The sequence below is a fragment of the Eubalaena glacialis genome, chromosome 13 (assembly GCF_028564815.1).
Source record: "Eubalaena glacialis isolate mEubGla1 chromosome 13, mEubGla1.1.hap2.+ XY, whole genome shotgun sequence".
In the NCBI taxonomy this organism is placed as follows: domain Eukaryota; kingdom Metazoa; phylum Chordata; class Mammalia; order Artiodactyla; family Balaenidae; genus Eubalaena; species Eubalaena glacialis.
The window spans coordinates 8,170,607-8,197,874 of record NC_083728.1 but is presented as its reverse complement, the minus strand read 5'-3'; the positions used below and the strand labels follow the sequence as shown (position 1 = coordinate 8,197,874).

Here is a 27,268-nt window from a genome sequence, read left to right as displayed (position 1 = left end):
CTATGCGGCTGCTTCCCACTAGCTATCTGTTTTACATGTGGCAGTGTATATATGTCCATGCCACTCTCTCACTTCGTCCCAGCTTCCCCTTCCCCCTCCCCGTGTCCTCAAGTCCATTCTCTGCGTCTGCGTCTCTAGAATGATGCCGTCTTATTACCACGTTCCCCACAGCCCCCGAGAACCACGTTAGTTTAACCTGGACCTGGTGCTTCAGCAGGAATCCGGCTCTGGGCCAACAGTGCTTCTGATTGGCTGTGTTGATTAGGATTTACTCCCTGGGCAAGAGCTGGGTTCATTGGCTCATTCACTCATCCATCCTCTATTTGTTCAGCCTTTGGGGCCCCCACTTAGGTGTTGGGGACACAGAGATAAAAGATATAATCCCCACTTTCTTGGAGTGCATGGGCTACAGGAGGAGGTGGGCTAGTTTAGCTGCTGTCACAGAACAGTGAAATGATCAGAGTAAGAGCAGGGCTGTGGGATGTCTGGTAGGAGCACCTGGTGTCATTAAGGGGGCAGAGTTGTCAGGAGGTGATTCCTGAGCTACCTCCTGAAGGGAAGGTAGGTGTTAGCCAGGTGAGGAGTGGAGGGAGCTCTCAGGCTTAGGGATCAAGGCAATGGTGGGAAGGGGGGAGGGGGGAGGCACCACAGGTGGGTGGAAATGGCAGGCCCCCGCCATAGTGCGGCCTGAGATGGGAAGGGTAGCAAGCTCAGAGGGGAAGGGTCACTTAAAGCAATAAAGAAGGATGAGGACAAGCACAGGGAGATCGGCTCGGTGCTTTGTGACCACCTAGAGGGGTGGGATGGGGAGGGTGGAAGGGAGACGCAAGAGGGAGGGGTTATGGGGACATATGTATACGTATAGCTGATTCACTTTGTTTTACAGCAGAAACTAACACACCATTGCAGAGCAATTATACTCCAATAAAGATGTTAAAAAAAAAACAAAAACAAATACGTCCATATAATGGAATACTATGTAGACATTAAAAATGCTGTTGTAGAAATGCCAACATGCTAACAGTACATTGTTCAGGTGAAGAAAATAAGTTATAAAAAAGATATGATATATTTGAAATAAAAAAAAAAAAAAAAGAAGCATGAGGGCAGACACCTTCCAGCTAGACTCTTCACCACATGACTTCCTAAGTCTTCTCAATCTTCGAGAATTCAGACATTTTTGCATTGTTAAATAAGAAGACTTTTCTCAGCATTTTTCTCCAAAGACAGTTAAAATGCCTCTTTCATAAAATTAGATATTGTTTCAAAGGTTTGAGGAAGAAACAGAGAACCTGGCTTTGTAATGTTCTCTATGACACATGACATTAGTGTCATTTTATTTTTGTTCCTAAATAAGCTTTCTAAAAATACAGTCAGATCATGCTGGGCTGCAGAAATATATTCACGGTAATACAGTGAGTAATTTGAATTTGATAGCTATTTCCCAAATATTTGCTTTATATTAAAAATTTTATTACATTAAATATAATCCCTTTATATTAAGAAAATCTTATAATCAGTACCTTGAGAATCCAGTTCTTTTCCTCTCTTTATTTTCTTGTATTCCATGTTAATGAGGTTGAATGTCACCAGAAGTCACTGGTAAATAGATTTTTTTGGTTTGTTTGGATTTGGTTTTTGCTCTTAAACTTTTGAGACTTTCGTTTCTGCAGAAATAGAGAAACAGCCACAGAACTTCTCTACTAGCTTTTGTTTTCAGCTTTTTGCCCTTTTGATTTAACAGGACATGTTTAGGAAAAAATGTCCCCATGAAACCTAGTGCTATGTAATTCTACTTGGAGACTCATTTTGGTAATTGTGCTATTGTGATAAAGAACCCAATCTGTCACATGTAAATGCAAGACATATAAATTAAAATTGTCTTTAGAAAGGCGGTTATAATCTTTTTTTTAAAAAAGTCAATCTCATCAACTACAATGAGTTTTGTTCTCCAGAGTGTGAAGCCTCATATTATTTTGGCTTTATTGAGTGAATATGCAGATATTATGCCTGGAACTACCATGTTAATGAGATGTGTAGAGTGGGGAGTTTTCTCTTAAAAAAATATCTTTCAGTGGGCATTGCAGTTTATACTCATCATAATAATATCCTCCATTTTTTCCTGCACCTAGTTTGTGCTAGGCAAGTGCTAAGCAGGTATCATCTCACTGAACCCAAATGGATAAATATTTAATGCCAGCTTTCCTCATATGAGCAATTAAAATGGCATTCTACTAGAGTGGTCTGATTCACTGTTTCCTTAATGATACAATATGTAAATGTTTCCTTTTTAGTTGATGTAAATCTGCCTTCCTCTGGTTTGCAATTGCCAAATATTCCAATGTATCTCTGCAATTAACCAGGTCCTGAGTGATGGAGAACTTAAGTTGCCCCCAGTTTTCCATGATTGCAAACTATCCTAATGCCCATCCCTGTATAAATCCATGTTATCTGTGAGTACATTTTTATAAGACTGGGGTGGGTTATTTGATATTCAAGCAATTCCAGGAAATCAAACATTGTGAATTGTCATTTCTCATGTTCTGACACAATAAAAGTATATCATGCTTGTGTCTAGACCAGGGCTTAGAGGAGAGGGTGGCTGGACAGCTGCCTCACATCATGAACCCCACCCACTCTTCTTCGTGCATTGTCCCCATTTGCCTTCTATTCACCTCCTGCCCATCCCACTAAGCTGTCTTCTCTTTGAATCTTCCCCCCATGTGTTCGGACAGGCCATTGACTACTCCCCAAGGACCTGGGGCCTCACACTGTATCTTTCAGGATGGATACTCCTAGATGTTTGGTGCCAAAAGCTACGACTTCCTCTTCCTCCCTCAGTGTCTGGAATGCGGATCAGGTGCTTGTAGGGGCAGACAAGGCTCTTTTTCTTATACTAGTGATAGAAACCAACTCAAATCAGCTTAAACTGAACAGAAATAATCGGCTTGTATAATTGAGAAGTCCCAGGCTAGTCTCTTGGTTCAGGTAGGATCCAAGGTCTCAGTGGAGCTTGTCGGGACTCTCCCCTCCTTTTCTTGGCTGTCTCCTTTGGAATAGTGTCCAATGACTGGCATGTTCTCCCTTTATTGTTCCAAGATAGGCTCCAGGCCCATCTCCTGTCCTCTCAGCAACCCCACAAGAAAGCTCATAAACATTTAATTCAACGGGTATTTCTTATGCATCTACCACGTGCCAGAAATAACCTAGACCCTGGGATCCAGCAGTGAAAAAAAACAGGCAGAAAAACCCCTTAATTTACCTCTACCGATTCTCTCTTCCACAAAAGTCCTAATAAATGTCCCCAGGGATTGTGTCGTATTGGCCTGACGCAGGTCACCGGGCCACCCCTAGAATCAGTGGTGGGGTCTGACCATGACCGGATCGATTGAGCTGAGTTGGAGGGAAGTTCCCCCAAGGAGGATCAATGCACTGTTGCCAGCCGGCTGAAGAATGGATGCTGCTAAGTCAGTGGAACCGACAGGCGTCCACCGCCGCCACGGGGCCGTACGCGCTGATTGGCTGACGGGCCAGCTCGTGCTTCTGCAGCTCCCTGCGTGGAGCTCCCTGGGGCAGGTCTCTCGCGGCCCCGGGGTTGCTGACACGCGCTCTCTTCCCTCACGCAGCTCCAGATGAGGATGAGTGAGCGGGCCGCCTCGCTGAGCACCATGGTGCCCTTGCCTCGAAGCGCCTACTGGCAGCACATCACGCGGCAGCACAGCGCAGGGCAGCTCTACCGCCTGCAAGGTGAGCGCGGGCGGAGTGTGTGCGGGGAGGGGAGGGGTGGGGGGAGATGGCGGGGGGGGATGGCTGGGGAGAGGGCTCAGCTCCTCACCTCTGCTGCACGCCAGGCTGGTGAGCCCCCTTCCTCCCAGAGCCCGGCCCCTGTCGAGGTCTCACTCCCCGTCACTTATACTGTATCGCTGTGTCCTGGGGGGAATTGTTTAAAATGCAGATTCTTGGGCCCTCAACCCCAGAGATGCTAGATTTTAAGGTGTAGGGAGCGGCTGAGCAGCGTGCACTTTTAACAACCTACACGGGGTCTGGGCACGAGGTCTGGCCCATGCTTGGGGAAATAGTCTAGTGGACTGATGACTAGCAGCTCGGCATTCCTTGGGAACGTGCCGCTGGCGGTGCGGACGTTCAGGCCCTCTCAGGACCTCGGAGGGTGGGGCCCGGCCCCAAATGTGTGATGCTCATGACTGTCAAGTTTGGGACCCACGCTCTCCTGGGAAGGGAACGGACTGGGGGACGGGGAGTCCTGGGCTCTGGTTCTGCTGTGACTCTAAGCCAATCCTGAGAGGCCCCTTTTCCAGAAAAGTGATCTCTGAAGCAGGGTACAGAACGGCCCATGGAGGGACCAGGGGAACAATTAGAAAAATGTTAAAACGTTTTCTCATCCTTTCAAATGTATCTTTGTGTGTTTTATGTATAAGGATACCTTGTGTATATGTAACTTATAAATAATAGGCCTATGTAGGGGGTTCTTGCTGAAGACCTTTTCACTGATGAGGAGTGAGACCCACAAACATGGAGGAATATCTACGAGATGGCACCTAGTTCATATGCAGAAACTTGCTAAATAAATGAATGCAAGAACGAGCGAATGACCACAGGAAACAATGGCCTCGGCCGTAGATACCTGCTCTCTGTACCGTAGTCACCCAGCCTTCCCTTCGGCCCTTCCTGCTGGTCATCTCTCCCCCAGAGAGCTTTTCCTGGTCTTTCTCCCTGGAATTCTGTGCCTTTCCCCTGTCCGAGGTAACTCTTTGTCATCTCTAGGTCTTACCTCCAGGGCCCTCCCTGACTCCAAGGCAGGCCCCCCAGACTTCATCATAACTGGTGTGGCGTCTCCGGTCGTGTGTACCCCTAAGGTGCAGACGAGGGCACCCTCTTTTATAGCCCCACCACAGTTTTCATTTCATATTTAATTGTGTGGCCAGTTGACTCATGACTAACTCTTCCAAGAAGCAGTAACACCAAGGAGGGCAGCCGACCTGTGTCTTTGTTTTTTCCTCGTTATTTTATCCCCAGTGCCTTGCATGGAGTCCATGAATATTTGTTGAATGACCGTATAATGCTAAGAGGGCACTGAAGGTCCTTACATTCTAGTCTTTATGACTGTAGGCTCTGTTCACTTGTGGGGAGCATGGCATAGTGTAGATGCTCAAAAATTATGTCCTGAGTGCCTGTAGGAGTGACAAGTGACTGCCTTGATAATTGATAAATAAGCTGACCTTCCAAGACACATCTACACAGAGAGGGAGGGTTGGGTTAGATCAGGTTGTTATAAATGCCATTGGTTTCATGTCAGAACAAATTCAGAAATTTTTGCAGCATTTGACTTACATTATCACAGTTTTTGTCATTTACATATCGTTTGTACCATTATTCAATTTTCTTCAGTCTCTCCTATTTAAATATATTTATTTTTAAAAGTATATTTTACTGTCTTTATACTGCTATAACAATTACCTATATTTTTTCTAATACACAATAAGATCAACTGTACAAATACCAATAGTAATTATTGAAGGTTTAAAAGAAGAATGTGTTATGAACATATACTCACAAAAAGCTATGGAGTTGCTTTGTAACTTGACTGTCTACACAAACCCAAATAATCTTTACAGAAAAGGTATGTCTTTTCAGATTCTGTGTGTCTGGAATGCAAAAGAAAGTTGAGAACCAAAGTGATGTAGGCTTCGTAAAGAGAAAATGGATAAGTTGCTCGAATTCCTGAGAGACAGCCTGGTAATTTGAGAATAGTCAACTTGTATCAAAGTTGATGAATCACTGGATTTCCCCAGAATACCGTGTTTGGAAAGATGAGAGTGGATATCATGAATATTTAGTATGTGTTGCAGTTTCAGAATTTATTAGCAAGTATCCCAGAGTTTAAAAATCCTTAGGACAATCTGGACAGAGAAAATGTCATATGAAGAAGACGCTCACTTTACAATCCTTACTTTAACTAATCTAACTCTCTTTAACCAAAACGAGTAGGCATTCATCAGAAATGATTTTAAGGCTAAGGGTCTTATCAGACCCTTTAATATTTTTAAAAATCTTCTTAAGTTTAAAGCAGATGTTTTAGATAATGTTAGCATGCGGTTTGTATGCTCCTTGGGTTTATACAACTACCTCTGACAATGTCTACATCTGTTTGCTACGAAGAAAACAACTCTGTTTTCCAGCATACAGACATAGTTTTTTTAAACCACAACGACAAAAAACACAGATTTACGTGCATGCAAAAAGCCCATATTATGGTTGGAAAACCATACATAGCTGACAGGTCTGGGATGATCATCAAAGACGAGTGACCCACTAATTCCAAAATAACAGTAGTGATAATGTCATCTTTAGAAGCGGAGCAGAGCAACACAAAACCTCACCGCAAAGGAAAAAAATCATGTTCTTTGAGAAGTTTCTGTTGTTTTTGTCAAAAATAGCAAGCCACCAACCAAACAACTCATCAGAATTGGATTTGGGTTTATTTGATAAATCTTTATCTTTAGGTTTGTTATCTATTATTTTTATAATTCAATACTCAAAAGATTCAGACAGACCTTGGAGATATTCGGGGTTCGATTCCAGACCACCTCAAAAAGGCGAATATTGCGATAAGGCAAGTCACACAAATTTTTTGGTTTCCCAGTGGACACAAAAGTTATGTTTACCCTATACTGTAGTCGATTAAGTGTGCAATAGCATTATGTCTAAAAAAGATGTACATACCTTAATTTAAAAATACTTTATTGCTAAAACATGCTAACCATCATCTGAGCCTTCAGGTCGTAGTAGTAACATCAAAATCACTGATCACAGGTCACCATGATACATATAATAATAATGTACAAGTTTGAAATATCGTGAGAATTACCAAAATGTGACACGGAGACACGAAGTGAGCAAATGCAGTTAGGAAAAATGGTGCCAACAGACTTACTCGATGTAGGAGTGCCACAAATCTTCAATTAAAAATATGCAGTATCTGCGAAGCAGAATAAAGTGAAGCACAATAAAACAAGGTTCTGCCTGCATTACTGTAAACTTAGGTTCAAGTTTATTGGTATGGATTTCCCAAATGAGCACAGTAGTAATACTCACAAAACAGTCATTTGAAGATAGTGATAGCTTAGTTTCTAATGAAATAAATACCAGTGATGAGAAAAAAATGCCACAGAATTCCCTCAGAGATGATGGATTATCAGACTTTGTGATTGATAATTTTATAGGGTTTTGAAGATGATTGTGTTCTAGGTTTTGAAGATGATAATTAAAACTATTATTGTTTGCTCTTTGTTATATAGTATGACCTTCATTGAACACAAATTTCCAATAGAATTCTTATATTATTCCTGTTTTGACTGCATGCTGATACTCACTGAAATGTCCTATTATCTTGGAGTATTTCTGTGCATGAGAATGGCATTGTAATTGCTTCATTTTTTTTTTTTTGCTTCATTTATATACGTTTTTTGGTACCAGTTATTTCATCAAATTATTTGTTTTCACATACTTTTGTTACCTGTGTAGGAATTAATGTAAATGTATTTTATTTTGATAGTTAATGTGTACCAATGTTTACTGAGATATTTCCTCACCAGCGTGTTCTGTGTAGATTTGTCCATATTTATTTTACCTTGTGGATTGCTTTTTAGTCGCCAACATTCATTAAGATACAGTGCTAATACGTGCTGTGTATGCAGTTAGGGGGCTCAACTTACCAGTAAATTTGATAGATTAAAAAAAATATTCACAGACTACCTAAAATTATCTTATTATCAGGGGTGGTCATTTACACAACAAATAAATGGGATAAGTTCATCTATTCCACCTATACCACCTGCTCTCCTTCTTCCCTTCTGCCCACCCCCAGAAAAAAAATGAAATTGAGAAAAGCTAATAACATCATGACCCTGTGTGCCACAGGATGAGATTACACAGCACGTAATTTCTTCTTGTTTTGCTGGTATCCGTGAGTTGTAATTCCTCTGGCCGATTCACTTACCCTAATGTATTTCAAGCCGACGTTTTCTGACAGATCTGGTGGTTATTCTTGGAAATCAGACCCTTATGAGGGAATTTATCCGACTGGTCTGAGAAAATTTTCTTCTCCAAATTTAGTCCTAGAGAGCCACCTGCTGGTTACTTTTGGAATTACCACCTTATTATTGCCGTTTCTGGGGGAGAGAGGAAGGTGCTGGTTCGGACACACCCACCTGCACTAAGACGTGTTCAATCCACCTTCACTGCTTCTCCCACCCCATTTGCCAGCTTTCAAAACTAAATTCTCTTCTATGTTTAGGTATATATAGAATCAACTTGTGAGGTTTATCATGAAAACTGGGAAGGAATTCATGAAACGGAAGCATTCAACAGTGTGCTGAGCACCGTATTCACAGGATTCTTTTAAGAATTCATTGTATAAAATAACCAGAGTCATCTTTTTACAATTGTCTTCTGTATTGTCCTAACCCTGGTTGATACCACCTTCCTCCAGAAAAGTACTATGCTCCAATAAGTTTGGGGCAAAAATGCTACATGTTAAATTCTCCTTTAGGAGGTTCAGAAAGCAAATCAGTATTTTTCAGACTCTGAGATGTCCTGTAGTAAAAAATCTGTTTAGTCTTGCTTAAATCAGAGCTCTGCAAATATATTTGAACATGCAATCTTGTTTCTCCTTCTTTATATAAACAAACATTAACATATCTCTAGTAAAGTGCCAGATTTGTTCCATACAAAGGAGACTGGACATACTCATTGAGTATCTTTATAAAAGCTACCATTTCTTGAGGATCTGCTGTGTTCCAGGTTTTGCACTAGGAACTTAACATACATGGTCTCATTTAGTCGACAAAGCAGCCACCTGAGAGTATTTTACACCCATGTGCAGCTAAGACACAGAATTTGAAGGGTTAGTAATGTGTCCAGGATCACCTATCTAGTAAGGAGTTGAGGTTTTCATCTCTCCATTCATTCATTGACGCATTCATTTATTTGGCAAACGTTAATTGAGCATCTACTTTATGCCAAGCACTGTGCTAGGTGATGGAGGTACCCTGGGGCTACGAGACAGGCTTGTTTCTGCCCTCCTACAGCTTATAGTCAAAAGGAGAGTCACAGTCAGTAATTACATACATATATTTAATTTCAAATTTGGTCCATGTCAGGTTGAAAAGAAAGTGTTTGTAGTAGAGAATGGTGAAGCAGAGCTGTTGTCGGTTTTGGGAGGATGATGACAACGGGACTTCTTTAGAGGGGCTGCAGCATTTACCCCAAGACCTGAAGTCTGAGAAGAGACAGCCATACTGAGAAGCAGGGAAAAGCATTGTCCACAGAGAGATCAACAAGTGCAAAGGCCCTGAGGTAGAAACGAGTTGGCGTGTTCAAACAGCAGAAAGGCGGTGGCGTGGCTGGTGCATAAGGGCCTTTAGGAGACAGCAGGTGTGTCCAGCTTCATTGCGATGTTCTTCTCAAATGCCCTCACCTCCTTCTTAAAGTTAACATCTTAGGAATTTTGCTCTTAATCTTAAGGAGCTCCGTTGCTCAATATTTTAGAACCTTTCTGTTGGAATTGCCTCGGAAGATAGCATCCCTTGTTTCAAAAAAAAAAAAAGAAAAAAATAGGCACGTATCATTGATCAGATGTGACTTTAGATAATTTTAAGAAATCAAAGAGTGGCGTCAGATGTTTGCGTCACTCTACGGGACATCTTCTGTGTTGCTTATTTGGTTCACCTGGCAACAGCTCGAGTTGGCAAGAGTGGGACTATCTTCTCCATTTCAATGAAGGCAGAAACTGAGACCCTTGGAGGTCGAGTACTTGCTCAAGATCACGTAGCCACTGGGTGGAGGGACAGACATTAGAACTTCAGTGTTCTTACTTTTAGTCCGGGGCTCGCTCTTTCTTTTATCATATGTCCTTGCCTTTGGGGGGAAGTTCTGCTCCTCCCGAAGTGTCTCCAAGACAAATACCATGTGATGGAAATAGCTCCTCCAGAGGGTTGGTTCCAGGCCATGCGATTTACACTTTTATTTTAAGGATGATAGATTCTTGGAGCAAGTGGCTACTTTGGAGGAGTTAACATTGGTTTTTCTTTCTTTTTTATAATTTATTTTTTATTGAGGTATAGTTGATTTACAATGTTAATTTCTGCTATACAGCAAAGTGATTTAGTTACACATATACATACATTCCTTCTCACATTGTTTTCCATTATGGTTTATCACAGGGTATTGTATATAGTTCCCTGTGCTATACAGTAGGACCTTGTTGTTTATCTGTCCTATATATAATAGTTTGCATCTGCTAATCCCAAGTTTCTAATCCATCCCTCCCACCCGCCTCCCCCTTGGCAACCAAAAATGTGTTCTCTATAACACTGATTTTTCAGTATTAATTCTAACACCGCCACATACATTGTATATGCAGCTGGTAAGAGAGAAGTAGTAGATTAAGATCTGAGCAAATGTGAAAAGATGAGGAATAAACCAGGGTCTCAAGCTCACATGTCTATAGGGGCCAGGAGGACATGCCAGGACTGAGTGGTGGGGTCCCTGGTAAAAAACGGCAGGGAGAGTGCAGGCCTAGAAAACAGGGACATCCGCCCTTTACGGGAAGTTTGCAGTCATTCAGATATTGACAAGCAATTCCAAATGTTCCAAGCCCTGCGCAGGCCAGAGAACAGGGCTGGGCCCAGATGGCGTCCACAGGCCACTACCAGCTTGTGACCTTTGTGTGAACTGCAAAAATGTAAAAAAAATCTCTCAATCCATCTGCTGGCTTTAAGCTTAAAAACAGCATTCCAACCAAACCAGGAAGATTCAGTTAACCATCATGATAGAAGCTGCAGGTGTATGCATTTCGACTTGACCCCAAGTGAATGCTGTCAGTCACTTTTCTCAAAAACTTTTAGAGTCTAAGGAGCTACCGTTGAAGGTTCAGGAAGGGCTTTGCACTTGACTGAAGATAGGAATTTTGCATCAATACTGTTTGTACGTTGTCTACTTCCTGCAGGGAATTTTTATCAAAATGTAATAAAGATTTGCCTGGATTTTTACTTGTAGGACTCAAACCCATTGATGCAGTTTCTCTACGTTATAGCGTGTGTTTATGTGTGCGTGTGTGTGTGTATGTGCGTGTGTGTGTGTTGGAAAGAGAATAGAATTCATGTCCAGAATGGCTGGGAGCCTGGAAGAAATGATTTCTAGTGATTTGGGATATTTTAATATTCAAATTACTTTAATAATAATCACCGCTATTGTGTACCAATGACTGTATGACTATATATATATAATTTTCTTATGGTTCAGATTTGAGGCTTGCAAATATCCGAATCCACGATTTCTTATGTCAGAAAGAGACTCAACTGGGGTGTGATGGAGGCCAGGGCTGCTGGTGATAATGGGGTAGAGCTTAAGGCTTAGGGGGCCAGAGGCCACTGTGAACCTTTTTGCTAGGTCCAGTGTTTTGAACGCGCGTTGGTGGGGCGAACATGTCCCACTTAGCTGGGGTCCCATCTCCCTGTGTGTTAGGCCGGCTTGAGCCACACATTTGGTTCCAGGAATGCTGTACTGTTGTGTAGGTTTTGCTTTGCTCACTTCTGAGAGCTGTTCACCCGGTCTGCAGTGTAAATTCCTTTGCTCGTGGTAACCCTTAGCCAGCAGATGGTGCTCTGTCTGCAAGAACTCGAAAACTGGCCTCCCGGCCAAATCCAGCCTGCTGTCTGTTTTTCTTCACAACGTTTCCTTGGAACATTCACGCCCATTCCTTACATATTAACTGGTTGCCTTTGTGCTACAGGCAGCAGAGTTAAGTAGTTGCTATGACACCATACAGTCTACAAAATCTAAAATATTTCATATCTGGCCCTTTATAGAGAAAGTTTGCCAGCCCTATCCTATGTCACAAAGGGGGCTCACAGTCGCCTTGTGTGTTGCCTTCCTGACTTCTTCATTTTTCTTGGTTTGGAACTTAAACCTGAAATAATAAAGGCTAAATGGATTTTAAGAAGTCTTCTTTTACTGCAAGATTTCCTAGGTATAAATATAATATTGTCTTCTGGTCCGGTTTCCAAAGAGTGTCCTTGCCAAAAGATTCCACAGTCCTTTGATTCTATATCATTTCCCCTAAATATTCTGGGTGTAGGAGTTGAAAAAGACGAAACATTAAGGAGGAGGTTGTCCTTAACTGCTACTGGTCTGATCATAGCTCAGTGCAAAGGCCACATGCAAATGATATGTTAATCATGCCATCTCTTATGACTTTCATTTGCATATCCCTGTGAGTGGCCTCTGGGAAAAAAATCCTGTGTCCTATGTTACTTATTTCCGCTATAGAGAAACTTGTGATTAGCTAATCTGGTTGTGGGCTTTCTTGAAGTATAACTGCCGATTTCTAAATCTTTTTTGGAAAAGATGTCACCAGCCCTCTGAAGCTTCATCGAACAGAGACTTTTCCTGCCTACCCATCTGAGCACTGACGGAACTGCCAAGAATTGCTGTGTGACATGCTTGTGATGTGTCAGGCACAGATCCACCCGGGAGGTCAGAGGATGACCCCGAGGGAAGCGCTGAAGAAAAGAAGCTACACGTCCTGGCTAACTGTGTGGTCCTTGGGAAACTCTGCAATACAATATTTGTCTTTTCCTTTTTTTCCTTTCTTTTTTTTTCCCCCCTTAAAAAAAACTTAGCATAATTGAAACCTTTTCCTTAAAAGGTTTTTCTTTTTTCTTTCCTTAAAAAAAATTAGCATAATTGAAACCTGCTCTATAGATATCGACGTTTTCTTCCCTCTTTTACAGTTGGACAGAAAGGAGTCGATGCCACAAAATGATTTTCTATTGTAGATACCATGTCCCTTGCACCTCTCTGAATCTATCCTTTTGCCGATTCTTGTGGTTTTTCCTTCTGAGTGTTTCAATTGTATGACAGTACTGACAATAAAATGGCTCTTAATTATTTGTTATTTGTTTAGACCGTATTCCTCAGTTATTAATATTATGGTTCTGCTTAACTGTTGGCCATCATGTTTTATTGTATTCCCCATTAGTTAAATCAGTGCTTTAACTCAGTATTACCTATTATGTTAATAAATCACCTTTCCAAGCACCCTTTATATTCTTTATAGGGTTACAATTTCTCTCTCACACCATCTCCCCTCTCCCTCCTTTTTAAAAAAGCCTTTATTTTGTTTGGTGTACTTTCCCAAGACATTTTAAAATAAAAGATCATTCTTCACCCATATGGTTTTGGGATTCTGGCTATATGGTTTTCTCTGTATCTCCAGTGTTTCTGAAGGTATGTGAATATTTGCCTTATGAGCCATGAGTGTGGTTTGGCATCGCGTTTGATGGAATCCAACCATTTATGCGTTTGTTCACTTGTTCATTCAGCTGGTCTGTGCTGAGCATCTACTAGACAGAGTCAGGAGACGTAGAGATAAAAAGACACAGGACCTGTCACCAAGGACCTTAAGTGCAGAGGAGTATGACAAGGAAATAAAGACACAATTCCAATACAGAGTGACATCTGCTAAATGGACCCCCAGAGGTGATGTACTTCTAAAGAGATGGTCATTCTATTCCCCAGGTTTTCCCACCAGGAAACTGCCAGATGGGAATCAAGTCTTGTGAGCTTCTGAGGCTAGAATTGCTATAAAACTGCATGAGAGAGCAGAGATAGTGTCTGTCGCGGTCACGACTCTCTTCCCAGGAGCATTGCCAGATAAAATATAGGACATCCAATTAAATTTGATTTTCAGATACACAATGAATAATTATTTAAGTATAAGTATATTGCATGGAACATAATTGTACTTTAAAATGTCCATTGTATATCTTAGATTCAAATTTGACTGGATGGTCTATATTTTTCCTTGCTAAGTTTGGCAATCCTATTTCCCAGGCCCTAGAACTGTGCCTAACACATAGCTCATGCTTGAGAAATATGTGTTGAATGAATGGAGGAATAAACTCCTATCCTTGGGATAGAATTCTTTCTACAAGGGGAGGCAAGTTAACATTGATGGTATACATTCTCAGTGTCAGGCCCGGGGCTAGGCCCTTCCAAAATGATTATTTTCACTAGGAAAAAAATAAATTTTGCTAAGTCCCAAAAAAAGGGACATTAAGAAGGTTCATTTTCATTTATGTTCCTTCCAAAAATGCATAATTTCCTAAAATGGAGATTGACCAATAAAACCCCAAAGGCCCTGCTAAAATCCCACCTGGATCTGAGTTGGTTGGGATTTCCAAGGACACTGCTGGTTAGGATGTGTTTTTCTCAGGGGTGGAGAAATACTGGGGGAGGGAGGATTAAATTCAGCTAAGAATTAATTAGTGGATTAGCGATATAGAAATGATTTAGTGCTAATGGCTTCACTGGGATGCACTTGTGTTCTGTGTTCTCTGTAGCTACTCTTCACATCCTTTTAGCTCATCCTACTTCTCCTAGATGTATTTGTATTCATGTTTTAAAAATTTGGTTTGCCACACACGTTTGATAATTTGCTCACTGTTCATTTTTCTGACTCTATCTGGCTCTTATTTATTTATTTTTCTCATCTAAAACTGCCTCATAAGAGGTTCTCCCTGATTCCCAGGGCCTTGGCAGCCAGCACGGGGGATTAAGTTGAAGAAGTAGATAAAGCAAATGGAATTAAAGACGTAATTATAATTTTAATGAAGTCAGAATTGCTGAAGCAAGTCTACAGCTAATGAGTGTGTGAAGAAATGTTGCTGAATGTAGTTAGCTACAAGCCAAAGCCTCTTTTAGGACTTTTCAAAAAAGAGACATATTGACAGAAAAGAGTTAGAGTGCTATTAGATTATCCTAACAGCTTCTATTTATTGTCTCTGCTATTCTTAGAGCTTTACTTGTGTTATCTTACTTAATCCCCACAACAACTCCATGAGGTAAGTATAACTACTGTTCCCATTTAACAGATGAGAAACTGAGCCTTAAGGAGCTTAAATAATCTAAAAATATGCCCAAGATCTCTTAGCTCCGTTAAAAGGTAAACTGAGGCAGATTAAAAGAGTTTATTTGAGTATCCATCTCTTTGGATCAGGCAGCGCCCAACCAAAAGTAGTTAGAAGTGCCCCATGAACAGGAGGTTTTTAAAGAGAAGACTTGGAAGCAAAGCAAGGAAATTATTTGACTGACTCTAGTGGTTGCCTTATCTGGGAAAGGCTAGTTGGCTGTTTGTGGTTGATTGTTCCTAAGTTTCATTTTCTTGGATTTTCGTGCACTGACTCTGGCTTACGTTTTGCTTTGCTCATGTAGGCTATCAAGGCATTAGGATCACCCCAGTCTAATGGCCTTCCTGTTTGATTATGTTAACAGCTACTAACTGGTAGACACATTTGAACCCAGGCAATCTGATTCCAGAGACTGCTGTGTAAAATCCCTTACACATGCTGCCTTAGGGGGCAGCAAACTTTTTCTTTAAAGGGCCAGAATATAAATATTTTAGGCTTTGGGGGTCATATGGTGTCACTGTTGCTACTGTATTGCAAAAAAGAGCCATAGACAATAATACTTAAAGGAGAGGCATGGCTATGTGCCAATAAAACTTTATTTACAAAAACAAGCGACAGGCTGGATTCACCCACACCGTACTTGCCAACCCCTCCCTACCCTAGATTGTAAGAACACCCAATACTATCTTTTATCAGTTTCAGGGTTTTGGTAGAAACCATGAGAAATTTAAACACTTTAATCTCTGGCCTTAGATAAGAGAAATAGTGATTTGAAGTGGTTTTGAGTTTTCTTTTTCTAATCCCTAACGTCAGCGGTGAATATCGAAGTGTGAGAAGGGGAACATTTCAAAGCTGTGGTGGATTTGCACACAAACCAAACTGAATTCTCAAGCACTTACGCCAACATTGCGAATAAACAAATCCAGAGGTTAAACGGCAGAATTTCACTTAGACATAGTTGTTTCTGTTTTAATTATATACTGAGAAAAGTGACTTTTTTTTGGCAGAAGGTGTGGTTTTGTCTTCCCCTTTGCGTGCTTATTGTAGCTGGCGCTAAAAAGACCTTTTACCCAATTTAAGGCAGCATGATGCAGTAGTTATTAAAATGCTTTCCACGTAAGACTGCTTGGGTTTCTGTGATTCGTTTATTCATTTACCAAGTATTCTGTCTTGTCTCTGGGTATTCCAGGCTGTGTGTTAGTTGCTAAAAATACGGTGTGAATATAACCAGCGGTGTACCTGCCTTCACAGTGCCTGTTCCATGACCTCAAAGCGCTTAAGCCAATTGTGTAGAAGATAGAAAAAACTAAGGAGAATGTACATTTACATAAAGAGACATTTTATGATTTTTGAGGGGGGTAATCTTGACCTTTCAGAGGGGAATACTGTACCAACTATTAACAAAAATTTTTCCTTTCGGTCCCAGAAAAAATAAATCCATTTTGAGATTCCCACACAAACTCAGTACTTCTCATTCATGTTGAAATTTTAAGTTCTTTTGATTAAATGTTGGAGGTCAAGCTGCTTATCTTCTGATGAAAGTCAGTGCTGGCTGATTTCAAAGAGAACTTTTGGCTCAACCTATAGGGATTTGGGTCAGCCAAGGCAAGACCAGGTGATAATCATTTGCCTACATTTGTGCTAAAGGAGATACCGCTGCCCACATTCTACTCTCTTGAGCTTGTAGTTATCAAATGTTGGCAAAAGATACTTATTTAGTTCGTGTGGGGTGGAGCCGATGAATCTATATTTTCAATCAGCATCTCTAGGTAATTCCAATGCAGGAGGTATAAATCCCATTTTAAGAAACCTTGAGGAGATTGAAATGGAGAGAGTTCCCGTCAGGTGAGATTTGGTACCTGGAGGCAATCAGCAAGGTGTTCTTAAACAAGATGCCTTTGGGGAAGTCAGCAGGAGGGGCTGGGATGCCGGCCGGGCTGAGGGCACCAGTGAGATTCCGTGGTGGGGTGGGGGGGTGGGGTGCTTACACACAGGAAGGGGAGCTGTGTTGTGACTGAAGCTCAGGCAGTGAGGTCTGTAGTGGCGTTTCCCGTGCCTCTGCAATACTTTCTTTGTTGCCATAACAACTAATAAGAAGTCTCAGTTTGACCTTCTTTGTTTCTCGGAGATGCCTAAAGTGCAAGGGCTTCTCGCACTGTTGTTTTTAATAGGAAAAAGCCAGCCAGAAGCTGCTGGGGAAAGCAGAACACAGACTGCAAAGACCGTGCAGGGTGAAGCAGAAAGCTGGATACCCAGCTGCTGTTGTTAATGACCCAGCGCTCAGCCACTAGCCAGCCAGGCTTCCCCCACCCTCCCTTCCCCTGGAGTGCTTTCCTCCTTGTTATAATAGTAACGTTATGTTATTATCTTTGGCCTTTGGTAATGATGCAGTCCCCGCCTGTACTAGAAGAGCAGAGGTTGCTTGGATGGATTTAAAGATGTCGGAGCAGAGGTTGCTTGGATGGATTTAAAGATGTCGGAGAGGGGTAAGGATTACTATTTTTGCTCTGAGTTTTGACCGGATGGTGACTGCTTCCTCTCTGTTGTCTCTCCGCTGTGTTTACATGTTGTGTTTATTTACTTTTTTTCCATTGGAAACCCTAGGAGGCCAAGCACTAGCTTTAATTGTTTTTTTCAGTAGGTAGCTACCCTCCTTTGGCCTAGCTAATGAGGCACATGTGGAAGGCTTCTGTAAATGCTGGCCAAAGCCAGCCTATCCCTGCTTTTGTCAAAGTTTTGTTCAAACACAGTCATGCCCATTTGTTTGTTACCAGTGGTTGCTTTTGCACAACAACTGCAGAGTTGAATGGTGGTGTCAGGGGCCACGTGCCCTCTACAGGCAAGGTCTGCAGAGACCTGCTCCGTACGATCCGGGCCTTCCGGAACCAGCTGATCCTCTGGGGACCCCGGTTCTGCAGGCGTCTCTTGTCCTCAGCATCACCTGTGAAATGAATCTTCTCGGTGGAAGGGAATGCTTAGCACCCCCCCCGAGCGGGGCCTGCACCCTCTCACTGCAGGGGTCACTTTTTCTGCTGTTCCTTTTGCCTGGAAAAACCTTATTCTCTTCTATTCTTACAAAACCAACACTTTCTTTAGACATTAATTAAAACACCAGGCTCTGAGTTCCTTCCTGGGACCCCCAGACCAGATGAAGCCGCCAGTTATAAGCTTTTAAAGTACTCAGAGCGGTTCCTGCATAGCACTAATTACTGTTTATAATGACATGTTCATGTGCTTATTGCATTGTCTGCCTTCTCCATGCTTCTCAAGCTCCCTGAGGGCAGGTACTGTATCTAATTGGCTAAGCTTTGTCCCCCCAGCACCAAATAAAATACCTTGTTAACTTAGCGGGTGCTCAATAAATCTTCACTTCATAAAGAAATGGAAAGTGAGACAGCAACAAATACATCATTAAATCACAGTATTAGACAATATAGGTTCTCCCTCAGATGAGTAGTGTAAAGCATGCCAGGGAGCCCTAACTTTTCTGGAATTCCTGTGTGTGCCAAGCATAATCCTTACACCACCCCTGTGAGGGTGATGACTCCAGAGCCCACATGCTTTACTTCTACACTTGTGAATCCCAAACTGTGTGCTGAGGTGCCCAGGGTGCCACAGTGAGTTCACAGAGGTGCTGTGGGATATATTAAGTTTTTGCAGCAAACAGTGATATTCAACATCTATTGAACCCTTGGGAACTGCTGGCTGGAGACTGTTCAATTTCAACATTAGATCACATTAAATTCATTTCTATGATATCATTTTTGTGAAACTGGGTTTTCGGCAATAAAAAGCAAAAGTACTGTGTGAAAAATCGGTGTGGACCAGGAAATGAGGGTGGCAGTGGGTGTCCAATCTGATTCCCAGATTTGAGGAACTTCAGTGCCCTATAGACACACACATCCCCTTAGCAAGCAATTGTGGTTAAGAATAAAATTTAAAATGTTTTTTCTTTTGATTTAGGTGTATTTTTTAATGGTTCCTAATTTGTTAGGACAGCTTAAATGGCTTGGACCAAACAGCTTAATAAATGGAACTACTAGGGGCAGGACAGGAATAAAGACGCAGACGTAGAGAATGGACTTAAGGACACAGGGAGAGGGAAGGGTAAGCTGGGACGAAGTGAGAGAGTGGCATGGACATATATACACTACCAAACGTAAAATAGATAGCTAGTGGGAAGCAGCCGCATAGCACAGGGAGATCAGCTCGGTGCTTTGTGTCCACCTAGAGGGGTGGGATAGGGAGGGTGGGAGGGAGACGCAAGAGGGAGGAGATATGGGGATATATGTATATGTATAGCTGATTCACTTTGTTATAAAGCAGAAACTAACACACCACTGTAAAGCAATTATACTCCAATAAAGATGTTAAAAAAAAAAAAAATGGAACTACTAAGTATTTCTCTTGGCCTAAGGGTATTACGGAAAACTTACTGAGCTACGAAATGCACTGTGAACAGAGAAAATGTGAGAAGCTCTGCTCCCCGTTATATTCTCCTGCCGTGCAACAGCCCTCAGATATGGTCTCTCAGATTTAAGCCTCTGGTTCTGTGTCTAGTACACACGTATACACAGCAGGGCTGGTTTCATGGGTGCAAAATCCATGCAGTCACACAAGGACTCCATGCTCACAAGGCCCCACATTTGGCTCTGCTGGTGCCATCTTGAAATCCTTCATACTTTTATCTTTGAACTTGTGTTTGTACGTAAAGTCCCATGGGACAATGGAGCATGCGTATGAGCAGAGGATGTGCCTGCAGTGTGCGTCCACTCGCTGCTCCCTGATGCCGTGTTTGCACATACCATTCATCGTGCCCCATAAACACAGAATTCCTGAGGCCCCAGGATGCATGGGAGTTCAGGGATCCCCAAAGCAAGTACAACACAAGGGTGTCATATCCATCATGGAGTAAGCAGGGGCCTTGACAGCCCGAGCTGCTTTCCCTTTGAACCAGAACTTGCTTCAAATGCAGAAGGAAGGTAGTGGTGGTCTATGAAACACAACCAACTGAAGAAGTCCATCATATCCTTTCTTACACACGGTCCTCCCCTCTATCATAGAAGGAAAAGGAAAGCTGGGAAAACCCACAGTTCCTTTTCCTTTCAATCCTTTCTCATTCATCAGGAAGGCCAAGCTAAAGGGTGTTGGTAGAATGTCCATGTCTCAAGAAGTGAAGTAAAAACAAGTGTGTTAGTTTTTGTGCAGCTTTTCTCCTGTTCTGACAAGAACAAAATGCATATGCACATATGAGCTGAGGAATATGAGGTGTGTAATTTTGGTGATTCAGCACGTGAATTAAATGTTCTTATATTAACATTAAAAACGGACATGGCATGATGTAAAAGACCACTAAAATTTGTGCTAATTTAAAATCTTAATTTTTCTTAAGATATTAATAGCAGATAAGAAACACAATGACACAATTTGTATGGAAACACAAAAGACCCCGAATAGCCAAAGCAATCTTGAGAAAGAAAAACGGAGCTGGAGGAATCAGGCTCCCTGACTTCAGACTACACTACAAAGCTGAAGTAATCAAGACAGTGTGGTACTGGCACAAAAACAGAAATATAGATCAATGGAAGAGGATAGAAAGCCCAGAGATAAACCCACGCACATATGGTCACCTTATTTTTGATAAAGGAGGCAAGCATATACAGTGGAGAAAAGACAGCCTCTTCAGTAAGTGGTGCTGGGAAAACTGGACAGCTACATGTAAAAGAATGAAATTAGAACACTCCCTAACACCATACACAAAAATAAACTCAAAATGGATTAAAGACCTAAATGTAAGGCCAGACACTATAAAACTCTTAGAGGAAAACATAGGCAGAACACTCTATGACATAAATCACAGCAAGATCCTTTTTGACCCACCTCCTAGAGAAATGGAAATAAAAACAAAAAACAAATGGGACCTAATGAAACTTAAAAGCTTTTGCACAGCAAAGGAAACCATAAACAAGGTGAAAAGACAACCCTCAGAATGGGAGAAAATATTTGCAAATGAAGCAACTAACAAAGGATTAATCTCCAAAATATACAAGCAGCTCATGCAGCTCAATATCAAAAAAACAAACAACCCAATCCAAAAATGGGCAGCAGACCTAAACAGACATTCCTCTGAAGAAGATATACAGATTGCCAACAAACACATGAAAGGATGCTCAACATCACTAATCATTAGAGAAATGCAAATCAAAACTACAATGAGGTATCACCTCACACCCGTCAGAATGGCCGTCATCAAAAAATCTACAAACAATAAATGCTGGAGAGGGTATGGAGAAAAGGGAACCCTCCTGCACTGTTGGTGGGAATGTAAATTGATACAGCCACTATGGAGAACAGTATGGAGGTTCCTTAAAAAACTAGAAATAGAACTACCATATGACCCAGCAATCCCACTACTGGGCATACACCCTGAGAAAACCATAATTCAAAAAGAGTCATGTACCACAATGTTCATGGCAGCTCTATTTACAATAGCCAGGACGTGGAAGCAACCTAAGTGTCCAGTGACAGATGAATGGATAAAGAAGATGTGGCACATATATACAATGGAATATTACTCAGCCGTAAAAAGAAACAAAGCTGAGTTATATGTAGTGAGGTGGATGGACGCAGAATCTGTCATACAGAGTGAAGTAAGAAAGAGAAAAACAAATACCGTATGCTAACATATATATGGAATCTAAAAAAAAAAAAAAAAAGGTTCTTAAGAACCTAGGGGCAGGACAAGAGTAAAGATGCAGACGTAGAGAATGGACTTGAGGACACGGGGAGGGGGAAGGGGAAGTTGGGACGAAGTGAGAGAGTGGCATGGACATATATACACTAGCAAATGTAAAATAGATAGCTAGTGGGAAGCAGCCGCATAGCACAGGGAGATCAGCTCGGTGCTCTGTGACCACTTAGAGGGGTGGGATAGGGAGGGTGGGAGGGAGATGCAAGAGGGAGGGGATATGGGGATATATGTATATGTATAGCTGATTCACTTTGTGATACAGCAGAAACTAACACACCATTGTAAAGCAATTATATTCCAATAAAGATGTTAAAAAAAAAAAAAAGAAACAGTGACCAACAGAGAGAATAAGGAAGAAAGGAAAACACGTTACAGTTTAGTTCCTTGAGTGGCACTTCTTTCTTGCTTTTTGAACACAGAGGCTCACATTTTAATCGTACACTGGGTCTCACCAGCTCTGTGGCCGGTCCTGTGCAGAAGTTGCTTCTTGAAGAGAAAGCAAGCTGAGTGGGGCTGAGGATTGGGTTCCCGTTGAGTTTTTCTGCCTCTTTCCTGCTTCCACGTGTGGCTTCCACCCAGGACCCCTGCTCACCTTTTAAACCTTCCAGGCCAGTCTTTTAATAATTGACCTCTATTGAAGACAAGCCTCGCAGTTCCTATTCTAAGCGAATGCCCCAAGCCAGTCACGGTGACTGCCCAGAACTAAATACTGTAGAATTATTTTCCTCATCGCTGAATTCCTTTTAAAGCTGTCCCTTCAGAACAAAGAAGGAAAGAGAAACATTTGGTTATCAAAGGAAGCCAGCCCCCAAATTTACTTTGCTTTAGCTGTCATGCAAATTTCAAACAAGAGGCCTAGCTGGATGGCTTTGAAGATAAAGATCACAGTGTAGTCCTAGAGAGGCTTCAATGGGGTTTCTGATGATCCTGTGATTTACTTGGAGAAGGAAGAAAAGAGCCGAGAACAATAGGAAAGACTCAGCTCTGAAGGCATAAAAGCCCAGTGTCTAATTCTGGTTCTTTCCTTTTGCTGGGGGAAATGTCAGTTAGCAGCAGCAGGGGTCAGATATGGCTAGACCAGGATTCCCCAGGGCGGCCTATGAGAGGCCAACTCAAGTTCCTGGGCAAGAAAAAAAAAAGGTCTATCCTTAAGTGAAGTTTTGGTAAATGTTACCTCAAACCAGTTTCTTTACTTTGCAAACTTCTTGGCACCTTACATTTAGTAAATGTAATAGCCAAGGGCGGGCTATAGGATGCAGAGGGTTTTTTTGCTTGTTTGTTTTTTTCTTTTATATATATTACCTTTTATTTACTTATCTTTATAACATAAGATGCAGAGTTTTTTATTGTGACATGTCTTAAACCAGTTTGGCTGGTGATGGTTGTTTCTGCATCAGTCGTTTCCAGCGATTAGAGATAGGTGAGGGCAGGTCTCCTCACCCTCCAACAGGCTATTGGATAGTTGTCTGCAATGCAGCTGTACCAAATGTCTAGATACATGCTAACGGTTATTAGCCAGGAGGTATAAAAACAGTAGTGTGGCCAGACTGGTGACCCCCCTATACTTTCAGGTGTTCTCACTGTAGGTGTGGTGAAGATTTCCTTGAGGCAGATGGGACAGTAGTCTAGCAGCAGATTCAGCTAAGGTTCTAGTGGGGTGGGTGTGGGGTGGAGGAGTCCCATAGCTATCCATTGAAAAGAGGAACAGTTAAGATTGCGAAGCCTGTGAGGGACCATTTCTCCAGAGGAAGGTTCTTGGGCCCACAGGAGTCTTATCCCTAATCCTGAAAGGGGTGGGGATGTTAACAGTGTTTCCAGTGATTCCGTATGTTCTTGAACACCCCTTTATTCACCAAGAAAATCCACTTCTAACACCCATTCTGCTAATTAGCCAAGCTTCTGGTGTTGACCAGATGGAAAGGTAGCTGAAGCCACTTCTGGAGTTGAGGGAGTTTGGTGAATCTGCTTTTCTGTTGTTTGGCTTTTGTTTTGTTTTTCTTTTTTTAGCCAACTTACAACTCCTAGAATGCAGATTTCCAATTAGGGTACTGCAAGTATTAAACATGTAGCTTAAAACGAATGTAACTCTTTTCCCTGGAGCATCTTTCAGGATTGGGGTTCCAAGGACCCCACTTTAGGAGCTGATGTGTAGGAGGAAAGAATTTTGGGCTGGGAGGCCTCACTCGATTATTGTGTAGTTGTTTTACTCTGCGCAAGTCATTCAACCTCTCTATGCTCTGATTCCTGAAGCAGAGGTAACAATAAAAATAACTTTTAAAAATGCCTTGCAGGCTACTATAAAAGAGAGAGTAAGAGCTGGAAAAGCTCCAGAAATAGCTGGAACGCAGAGGTGACTCAACATCCTCAACAAAATAACAGCAACAATTCTTCTGTCCATTTGGTTAAGACCAAATGAAGTCATAGGTATGAAAACTCTTTGGAAATTGTAAAAAATGCTTCAGATGTGAGGTGCTTTTAGAGTCACTGCCAAGTGTCTTCTGGGGGTAAAACTGCCTCCTGGTTTGCACTGGATAAAACGCCTCTGCCCACAAATTTCTTCCTTCTCCCCCAGCTGTAAGATGGAAGTTCTCATGCACATCAGCGATGCAACAGCCTGAGCAAGTAAATGGGCCTCAGCTCACAGGGCCCGACGTCTTCAGAAGGATCCGCGTGAGGCAGGAGCTTGGGTTTTAGAGCCAGGCTGCCTGGGCTTGAGTCCACCTCTGCTGCTTCTAACTGTATATCCTTGGCTCAGCGATTTAAAGTTTGCACCTCTCTTTCCTTACCTGTAAAATGGGAATAACATTAGTCCCTTCCTCTTAGAGTTCTTGTGAGGACAAAATAATACAGGTAAACTGTTAAGAGAGGGCCTGGTACAGTGTTATCACTCAGTAAATGTTTTTGTTAATAATGATGATATTATTTCCAATCGGTTCTAAGCCAGTGCTGCATGGGTACTGTACCCACCACGGCCAGCTCCTCTGGCTGGCCTGGACTTTCCTGGTGTTAGCACAGGAAGTCCAATGTCCAGGGAAGCCCCGAGTCCCAGGCCAACCTGGGCAGTTGGTCACCCTAATCCTACCCCAGCAGAACAGCTGAATATTTTGTTGAGTCACGTTCACATTTTGGTTCACAAACACTGACTGTGTACCTTAATGACCAAGAATTGTGCTCAGTAGCGAGGGTTCAATGTATCTCACTGTCTGGTAGGAGGGGTGCCAATAAGGTGAATTTTGGATCCCTGGGCCCAGAGAGCACCAAGAGGCATTTTCAGCCACCTGTGCTGCAAACAGCAAGTTTTTATTGAGAGAATAGCACTTGAGCTAAAATTTAGCAAGCAGATAAGATCCAGCCAGGCAAAAGTAGATGCGAATGACACACCTATTTTTATTGGCCTAGAAAGACAACTCCAGTGTCTTGTACTGGGAAATAAGACATTTATTAAAAATAAATACAGCCTGGGAAGGTGGTTACTGCAGACATGTTAGCTAATCGACAGTATGCTATTATGTCTATTTTGCTCGAGTGTTAACAGAGGGCAGAGAGGCCTGGATTATCGAATTCTGGTGAAAACCAAAGAAGTCGCCCAGTTTTCTGCTGAGCTGAAACTTTCCTGAACTGGGTAGTATTTTCAAAGATTTGGTCACACACTGGGACCAGGGAGTCATTTTATTTTATAGGAATTATGGCTGTTGAAGCAGACACTGCTGATTGCCCACTCAAGCTCCATTTTTTTCTATACTAAACCTTTTTCCTTACTAACAACCCTTTGGGGGAAGCAGTGATTCTACTTGAAAATACTTACTTTTCCAGATTCTCTGGAATGTCATGGGACCCAATTCCAGCCCGCAGAAGGCTTCCTTTCCCCCATAAAACAAAGCTTCTAAGGCAAAGGCTTTTATCCCTCATCCTTGGCATTTTCTTCTCCATCTTGCCTGGAATGTAGATGGGATGGCTGGAGGTGGAGAAGTCATCTTGCTTCCACGAGGAGCAAAGACACTTGGTAAGGATGTCAGAGAGGAAACGAGAAGGAGTAGGGTCCTTTATGACTCCCCGTGAGTAGCTGGACCAGCCCTTGTATATGGACTGCCCTTGTCTGGACTTATTTCATATGAAAAATTCCTACTTGAGGGTCTCTAGCATGTGTAGTGAACCATGATCCTAATTGACCTGTTAGGTACTGATTTCAACGGTGTTTGGTAAATGTTGTGAGCATCAAAACCTTGCAGGGATGTGGACTCACTATAAAATTTTTGTGTGTGCAATGTTTCTAGTTGATGGAGTTTTTATGTGATGCTGTCAGGGCCACGGTCTCCGTAAGACACAGTAGATGCAGTGCCTGGGACCCATGATTCTCTTAGAGGCCCATAAAATCTTTTACTTTCTTTTAAAATCAGAAGAAAAAATCCAATTTGGATTATATTGGTCTTCATACAAACCCAGTCGTATAATGTAGTTTTTAATACCATTTTATGGAGGAAGGGGCCCAGGAAGGCAAAAGTATTTATTGGCCCATGAAAGTCATTGTGTGGCCTGGGATACCTCCTCATCTCAAAAAGGAACTGGTCTCATTGCTTCCTGCTCATTTTCCATTCCAAAATCTTCCTTCTCTGGATACAGAAACATGCTCCCATTCAACAGAGGAAACAAGGGGCACTGGAAAGGCTTCTGGGTCCAACAGAACTGGTTTGGAACCCCAGTGTGATTTTAGGCAAATTTCTTAATTTCTCCTGGTATCAGTTTTATAAAATTGATTGATTCATACATTTATTCAACAGTGATTTGAAGGCCCACAATGTAGCAGGCACTGTCTGTAGGGCAGTTATCTTTAGAGGATTATAGGAATTGATGCATAGGAAACCCAATATCTGGTACTCAATTCTGTTTTTAATTCCTTGCCCTTGGCTGTGAGCTCCAAGCCTAGGACACGGTCCACTGTTATCTTCTTTCTTGCTGTGCGGAACGTTGGGATTATGAAAGAGGCTTCTACTGAAGATGGGATCCATCTACCTTTTCCAAAAGAACAGTGCTTTTCACTTGAATTTAATTAAGGCCCAGGGCTCCTTCCCACAATCATTACTGTGGTGTCCCATTATCTCTTCTCTAATGATTTTGTTCTGTATAAGTGTCTGTAAAACTCATTCTCTAAGCACAACAATCAGACAGCAGTGTAGGGTAGGATAATTCAAAGACCCATTTAACCACTTTTCATTGGAAGAAGCTGTCAGAATTTCAGACCTGTTTATTTTTTTGTTGCAGGGATTTTTTTCTTTTTCTGTTTTTTTTCCTTTTGCCTTCTTATAACTCCCTTACAGATCGATCTGTGAAAAAAGCAATTGGTTAATGGAAAAATGTGTATTTACCCATTATAATATACTGTGCCACATCACAGCACACTGAAGATTCTGTAGTACGTTATAAAAGTGCCAAATATAATTTGTATGCAAATATCTGATGCAAAGGAGTAATTTTGTTGTTTTCAACTGCAGGCAGAAAAACATACCAAGTGAATTTTTGACAAACAGAG

The 27,268-nt window shown here is 41.9% G+C and overlaps 1 protein-coding gene across 2 annotated transcripts in view; it reads left to right on the top strand.

Moving 5' to 3' along the window:
- The window catches only part of DOK5 (docking protein 5), a 156,284-nt gene extending 143,488 nt beyond the window's left edge, over window positions 1–12,796 (top strand). For both annotated transcript variants that reach the window (XM_061208425.1, XM_061208426.1), the window contains 2 exons: window positions 3,627–3,747; window positions 12,427–12,796. In XM_061208425.1, the coding sequence (XP_061064408.1) occupies window positions 3,627–3,747; window positions 12,427–12,491 (186 nt within the window). In that variant the 3' untranslated portion in view covers window positions 12,492–12,796. The remainder of the gene's footprint in view (window positions 1–3,626; window positions 3,748–12,426) is intronic.
- The last annotated feature ends 14,472 nt before the right edge of the window (window positions 12,797–27,268 follow it).